Source organism: Manihot esculenta, chromosome 14, assembly GCF_001659605.2.
Source record: "Manihot esculenta cultivar AM560-2 chromosome 14, M.esculenta_v8, whole genome shotgun sequence".
Classification (NCBI taxonomy): Eukaryota; Viridiplantae; Streptophyta; class Magnoliopsida; order Malpighiales; family Euphorbiaceae; genus Manihot; species Manihot esculenta.
Window position 1 is genome coordinate 26942996 of NC_035174.2, and position 7713 is coordinate 26950708.

The 7713-nt window shown below is 42.1% G+C and overlaps 1 protein-coding gene across 1 annotated transcript; it reads left to right on the forward strand.

The window, feature by feature from the left end:
• Positions 1-2734: 2734 nt before the first annotated feature.
• Positions 2735-7379, forward strand: LOC110600588 (A-kinase anchor protein 200-like). Its single transcript, XM_043950740.1, has 6 exons — positions 2735-2940; positions 5095-5122; positions 5226-6005; positions 6222-6572; positions 6741-6942; positions 7090-7379. The coding sequence occupies exons 1-6, from the start codon at positions 2735-2737 to the stop codon at positions 7377-7379; spliced, it is 1857 nt and encodes a 618-aa protein (XP_043806675.1).
• The last annotated feature ends 334 nt before the right edge of the window (positions 7380-7713 follow it).

Sequence of the window (7713 nt, forward strand, 5' to 3'; positions counted from 1 at the left end):
AGGAGTGAGCAGCATTCGGTTTAAATTGAAAAAATTGATCAAATTGAATTAATTTAAAAATTCAATTTGGTTTTTTATTCATTTTGATTCGTTTCGATTTGATTTTTAATTTTAAAAATTTTGGTTATTTCAATTCAGTTCGGTTTTGATCAGGAAAAAATAGAAAAAACTGAACCGAACCGATTAGTAATAATAATATATTATTTTCAATAATATAGAGATGTTAGATCATATTAAGGTTAAAATATTTCAATTAAATTTTAAAATATTAAAAATAAAGTGTAAAAAATAAAAAAATTTATTAAAAATTCAAATTGATTAAATCGAATTGAATCAGAATGGTTTAGTTCGATTCGATTTCTGATCAAAATCAATTCAGTTTAATTTTTATAAATATTAAATTTTTAATTTTTGGTTTATTCAATTCAGTTTGATTTTGAACCGAACCGACCGAATGCTCACCCTGTAAACTATTATTAAATCTATTAATAAGCCTTATAAATAAATTTAGCTCGCACGAGCTTTTTAACGAGCTAACGTGCAAGTCTCTTAACAAGCTAAAAGTGGTCTAATTTTTATCGAGCTGAGTCTTAAATAGCTCATCAAAACTTGATTCATTTTCACTCCTCTAATTTTTATCGAGTCGAATCTTAAATAGCTCATCAAAACTTGATTTATTCCCACTCCTCAGAAAATAAGACAAAAATTAATAAAATAACCTGTATATACGAGCAGCAATAATGTCTAAGTTATACCAATAAGGAATTCTACATAATTTGTTGGCCTCTCTTAACCACAAATTAGAATGCACATATGTTTGAGTAATATCATGGTTCATTTAATCAGAGGTTCCAGAAGAAAAAGGAATAGAAAGAAATAATAAGGAAAACAGAGAAAAAGTGAGAAGTGCAAGAAAAGAGTATGGGATGGTGGTGTTATACTCTTTCTTTTCTCAGTCTAGTGATGAAATCTTTTAATTATATAATAAAATTATGATTAATTTACTAATGAGAAGAGAGCTTCTAAAATATATACGTAATTTACGATAATTTTTTATTAATATGTAATTAAAATAAAATTAAGTTGATAAAAATATGTTTACTAATTGGTTTGTGATGAATAATTTTAATTGAGATTTGAATTTGAATCAAAGGAAACAAACTTTTAATCACAATATAAATTTGGATTTACAATGAATTACCATTTATTGCAAGTTAGCAACTTAATTACAATTAATATTTCATTTATTATTTGAGTACAAATTTTCTCATTACCAACAAAGTAAAAATGAATTTTCAATTATATTATTAAATTTGATGGCTTTTAAAATTTATTACTAAATTATTTTATTTTATCAACAAATTTAAAAATGTATGATAATTTAAATTTACCAATAAATTTTAGACTTCGTTAAAAAAACTTTTGATAAGAAAAACATAGGTAAAGAATTTTTTAAGAAATATTTAAATTCATTGCTAACTTACAAAAAAAAAAAGCCTATAATTCACAGTTAAAGTTTTTAAAATTATACTAAATTTATTAACTTAAAAATTTTAGGCATTCAACATATTTCAAATTGATGATCTGAGATCCAATAGAGTAGGGTTTTACAAGGGTTTTTGTATTAAAAGATAAAACTTAAACTTTCTGGGGGTTCCCCCTTTTATCCATTTCGCTATGCTTGCTGATGACGTGTAAAGGCCTTTCCATGATTGGGACACGCGTCTCTGACATACAGATTTGGATGTACGAGGGTATCAGCAGCCTGCTTCATGCGTAACGACCTCTGATTCTCCTCGTGCGTACGTTCGAGCGGATCTGCTAGGCTGTCTGGATATGGCTCTGGATACTAGACTGGGCCGAGAGTCGGGCCGGACGCTGAGTCTGAGAGGAGAGGGCCTGCTGGTCGCGGACTGGGCCGATTTGGGTGAAGGACCTTGGTTGAGCCCGGCCTTGAAGGTTGAATGAGCCAGGCTTGTTGTGCATATCAGGTGCGTGGGCCTTTGCAAGATGGGCTTTTGGCTATGATCCAGGCCCTGGGCCAGGATGGAGAAATCCAGCGGTCATCAATTGCCCCTTCACCTTCTCGGTAGTTATTGCCCCTACTGCCGAGGGGGTGAATATCAAGAACCATTATGACCGCGCCTGTTCGTGGTCAGGTGCCTTAATAACATCCTTTCATCTTTCTGTCATTGTGCAGTTTCCGAGTCCTATCTGCTCTTTCCCTTTTCTGGCTTTTCTTCATTCTTCGTGTTCTTTGCTGTCTTTATTTTCCTGTCATCATTATCTGGACATGTCCTTTCTTTCCTTTTCCATGACTATCTTTTAAAATTCTGACACCGTTAGCTTAGAGCATAGCTCTGCTCCGTGCTAAGGTCTCAAGCTCTGGATGTATATCAACGCTAGCTTTTCTTCATTCTCAAATCTTCTGTTGGAACAAGAGGTTCTTCCTTTCCGTTTCTCTGCAAAGGATCCATTTGACGCCTTCTTCAAACGGAATGAGGTGAGCTTGAGTTTGCATTGCTTTGTTGCCCCAAAGGTTAATCTTGTTTTTATCATCTCGATGGAGAATTGTTTCTGACTTGTCTCTGTTTTGAAACTTTTTGCAGTACCTGAGATAAGAATGGGTCAGTTCAAAATTCTTGAAAATTTGATGTTACCTCTAAGGAGTCTGGACGGTGCTTCGGAGATCCTGCTGGTAGGACGGCCGATGTATGGGATTATTCGGCAAGCTATGGAAACTGTTTTACCCAGGTTGTCTGGCCGGCCTCCTCCTCAGTTTGCTGTCCGAACTCCAAAGAGGTTCTGGGCCGATGAAAGGTCTGCTCCTTCTTCCGAGAAGAAAAAGGAAATTTCCTTAATGCCCCCGTCGCCTTCTTTTGATATAAATGGAAGTGGAGAGAATGATCAACTTATTGTTCCCTTTGATGTGAAGTACCAGTATTATGCAAGACTTTGGTGTGAAGTACCAGTATTATGCGGGACTGAGATCTGCTGCGCTCAGTCAAGCTTCTGGCGATACCTTCGAATGTATGCTCAGCGATCTCCTTGGAGCCGTAACTTGAAAGCTCGTGTTTTCATGGTACATACGGACAAGCTCGGATATTATATCCTGTCCGTATGCATCGTGAATCACATCTGGGCAATCAGGGTGTCGACCTATTATAGGGGAACAGTGAGAAATACTTATGGGAATCAACTTGTTCAATTCCCCTATGATAGCGAGACATATCTTGGCCTTTTCTGCCAAACTCACATTTCGAGCTGCGAGAGTTCTTCCGAGCTAAAGATTAGAATAGTAGGATAGGTGGTGAAATATCCGGACATGTAAATCCCTTAAGGATAGTCTTCCATTCTGTAATGTAGGTCCGGACATGTAAATCCTTTAAGGATAGTCTTCCATTCTGTAATGTACTTTTCCTTTAATGAAATTCTTGTTTTCCGTTCATACTTGAGCTTATTCTTTTCTTTGTTGTGGATGAAGTACTGGTACTGTTCTCTTCATAGTTTTAACCAACTAAACTTTGTTTCGTTTCGTCCGAGCTGAACTGACCGTACTTATGAACTCTCGCTTTTAATCAATGAGCCGAGCTTTGGACCTACTTAGCCAACTGGGAGGTCAGTTTGCTTTTCCGAGCTGAACCAACCGACCTGTAAGCTCGGCCCTTATTTGATGGATTGAGCTCTGAACCTCCTTAGCCGGCTGAGCTCTCAAGTTTCGTTTTCCGGACTGGACTGGCCGACTTGTGAGCTCTATTTCGGTTTGCTTTTTCCGAGCTAATACCGACTTGTGAGCTCTATAAGTTGAACTCAGAGCCCTTAGCTCTGTATGATTTCGAGGTGCCCTTATTGCCTCCGATCTCGCAGTATTTGTTCAATAACAATCGAGTCAGAACTTATAACTTTTTAAATAGTAAGCAGGTCTGACCTTTATCATGCTTCCATCTGTGGGCTAAGTTGCTCTGATTGCCGAGTTGGGATTGTGGACAGCAAATGGGCTCTTGAGTGATGGGCTGTTATCACGAATTTGGCCTTTAACGGATGTGGAGGAGTCTAGCGATTATCTCTTTGCCCCTTTACCTTCTCACCAGTTATTTATCTAACCGTTGAGAGGGTAAACTTCGAGAGTAATTAATGATCGCGCCGCTCCAAGACAAAACCGTTCAGATCAACGTTCCGTCTCATTATTGCCTTTCATTTCGAATTCCTTCTGTCTTCTGAAGAAACAAGTTCTTTTCTGCTCTCTGTCTCCCTGCAACTCCTTCTGCTTTTTCACCTTATTGCATTTTCAGGTACGCTTCCTTGTTCTTCCATGGCCCTTTCAGAGCTTCCTGATGTTGTTAACATTGAATCACGTATTACTCCTTCCAACATAACTAAGTACATTTCTCGGAGGCTCTTAGATACTCCTCTGTATCTGATTCGAGCCCCCCTTTCAAACGAAAGGATAGTCCTTCCTTATCCTCCCCCTCCGGGTTTGGTGGATCCCCAAGAGAATCGTAGTATAGTGTTTTTCTTGAAGCAGAGAGAATTCGGTTTATCGCTTCCTTTTACCCCTTTCTTTGTTGAGGTTTTTGAATACTTCGGGGTGACTCCTCGGATGTTATCCCCAAACTCTATTTTGTTCATGTCCTGTTTCGAGTCCATCTGCCTGAGTTGGGGTTTTACACCCACAGCATGTCTGTTTGTTACTTTTTTCCGTTTGGTTAAGGCGGTTCAAAACTTCTATTACTTTTCCCCCCGTAGGGGGTTATCTCTTCTCACGGGCTACAAGGATTCTATAAAGGGATGGGTAGAGAATTTCCTTGTGGCGGAGCTGAAATTAGGGTCCGCTCAGACGTGGGAGGTGGATCTAAGTTGGGGAGAGATTTATCCGGGTTGCAACGACCTGCCCCAATTGAGTCTTATTGAGCAAGTGGGGTTGCTTCGACTGACTTCCTTTGAAAGGAAGTATGACGTCGAGAAGTGTTTGTTCGTGTCCAATCGTAGGGACGTCCGGGCCATGGGTATAGCACTTTGTCCAGTTATTCTGTTTTCTCTTTGCCCGTAATATCAGAAAGTATGATGACTCTTCATAATTTTGTATTTTTGCAGCTTCCGAAGTAAAAATGGACGACATAAAGTTTCCCAAGAACTTTGTCCTCTCTCGGGACAATATGCATGCAATTTTTGATGCCTTTGGGGATGGGCGTTCGGTAACTGAGATTGCTGCGGAGTTGGTTCAGGCTGCTTCCTCCAAGGAGGTTAGCCGACCTCCCGCCAAAGCTTCTTCTCAAGCTTCAAAGCCGAGCTCCCGCAGCACCAAGTCGTCTCAGCCATCTAGCCGTGGTGGGTCGAGCTCAGCTCTTAGGCCTGTTGAAGGGTCTAGGTCTGCTCCAGCCTCCTCAGAGGGCGTGAGGGAAGCTTCCCTGGCTATTGCGGAGCAGTCCTCCGTTGTTGAACAGGTGGAGCGGGGTACTGCCCATTCTTCTGGAGAGGTATCGGGGGGAAAATCTAAGTCCCCTATTGAAGACAAAGAGGCCTCAGGGACAGGGCTGGAGATCGTCCTTATAGAGGACTCAGCTCTAGAGGTTCCTACCCAAGATGCCCCTGCCCCTGCGAGGACTGAACCTGAGGGTTCTGAGGGCGTTCCGTCAAAGACCGGGGACAAGCGCCCAGCCCCTTCTGGAACAGCTGCCCCATCTCCTGCTCGGAAGAAGTCCAGGGCTGCTGCAGGGTCTTCTCCGGCTCTTCCTTCCATTGGGAAAGGAAAAAGTGTGGCTGCCGAGCCTCCGTTGTTTTCTTCTGACAATTCTCTGAAAGCACCAGACATTACCTCCGAGTCTCCGGCCAGTGCTGTTGCTGACTTTCTCAGAGAGCAAATGTTTGGTGGAGTTACAGAGGCTTCGGACCCTCGCCTTCTTACCCTGACTGGTCTTTTAGCCAGTTCTACTAAGGAGCAAGCATCCTTCCAGTCTCGCTCTCGTGAGGAGCTCGGATCCTCGATTAGGGAAATGCTTCTGATGGTAAATCATTTTGCCCCTTTTTTTTTCAGTTTGTTCTTTTTCCTTTTCCTGACAGTTGTTCTCCTGTACTAGGTGACGGGCCTCCTTATGGAGGTGGATATCCGTGATCGTTCCCTCCGGGAGTCCGTAGACCGCCGGATTGAAGAGGCGCGTCTGGAGGAGAACATATCTGCAACCAATGACGCGAGGGGGAATCTGGTAGCCGCTCGGGAGCAGATCCAGTCCCTCCAAGTGGAATTGCACTCTGCACTGGAAGCCCTAAAAAAGGCTGAGGAAAAAGCAGCTGAGACAGCAAAGCATACCTCGTCCTTAGAAGCAGAGCTGTCTCGAACTCGTGGGGTCCTCAAAGTGTCTGATGAGAGGGCAGCTGCCTTGGAGGTTCGCTGCAAAGGAGTTTCGGAGCAGCTGTCCTCTATGGCAGATGCTCGTCAAGAGAGGAATGAGGCTTTGAGCCAAAAAGCTAAGGTCCAGCGTCAATGTGATGCTGTAAAGGCCGATTTTGAAGGACTTCAGGCGCATCTTAATGAAGTGAAAACTCAGAAGGAAAAGGCCCTAGCTCGGATGGAGGTCCTTGAGCAGGAGTTGAGTACGAGCTCTGATCGTATCAGAGACCTGGCTTCATCGGCTGAAGAGTTCAACCTTCGCCACCAGCAGCTCAACCATGAAGTCAGGACCTTGGAGCGTAAGTGTTCAGCCCTGCTTAAGGTAGTAAAGCATTTTGAAGACAAATCTCAGCTGGTGCGTGAGCAATGCATAGCGGAATATCAGGAGTCCGATGAGCTGAAAAGGAAGATCGAGCAGGCCTGTGAGGCTCACCTCCAGGACTATAAGGACTCTTCTGAGCTTAAGGAATTTGTAGCTGAGGCCTGTGAAGCACATCTTGATGAATTTAGGGCTTCTGGTGAAATGAAAGCGGCTGTTCTTAAGAAAGCCTTCCGTATGTATGTAACCGGCTATAATCGCGGTTTAAGAGAAGCCAAACACGCTCCTGATACTCCTTTGGCCGAGCTTCGCAAGTACGAAGCGGACTCAGATGGCGAGCCAGTGTTGTATGGGGAGGATGATTTTCCTATGCCCCGAGGAGATTGTCGGAGGGACATATGCCGGCCAGCTGAGTCTTCTTCGGAAGAGTCCGAGCTAGAAAGAGAGGACGTGGAAGTCCTTGGGTCGAAGGATGATGACCCTGTTTCTGAGGGGGAGAACCCTAACCTTGGGTCAGAGGTTGCTCCTGCTGTTAATATTGAGAGCTCTGATCCAAGGGATACCGAGCTTCCTGCAGATATGACTGCCAATAGAGATAATGTAGGCGAGGAGGTTTTAACTAATGTAAGTCCTTTAAGGACTATATATCCCCCCACCTCGTCAAAGAGATAAACTGTAATAATTATTTCTAATGAAATATCAATTTTTCTTTTTTCTCAAACTTTTCTTGTTCTACGTATATCTTGGAATTTAACTCTACTTTTAATGTATGCCACGTATGCACAAACTTTGAATTGATCTTAAGTTACGGGCTCAGCTCTTAGCTAATAGTCTGAGAAATCAAATTTCATACCTTTTAATGGCGATTAGCATGTCTGCCTTTTGCTTTTAGCCTTTTCTTCTTGGTTGTGAATTTGGATGTTTGTTCCAGATAAACAAGTTTCTTCCTTTATGAACCTTTTGAGAGAGGGAGCTCGGCCTTTTGTTTTGGCTTTCATGCCTTGGG

Coding starts and splice junctions, on each gene's coding strand:
- LOC110600588 (XM_043950740.1), top strand. CDS start 2,735: ATGGAAACTGTTTTACCCAGGTTGTCTGGCCGGCCTCCTCCTCAGTTT. Junction 5,123..5,225: donor GTAAAAATGGACGACATAAA/GTTTCCCAAGAA, acceptor GAGTTGGTTCAG/GCTGCTTCCTCCAAGGAGGT. Junction 6,573..6,740: donor AGGCCCTAGCTCGGATGGAG/GTCCTTGAGCAG, acceptor GACAAATCTCAG/CTGGTGCGTGAGCAATGCAT.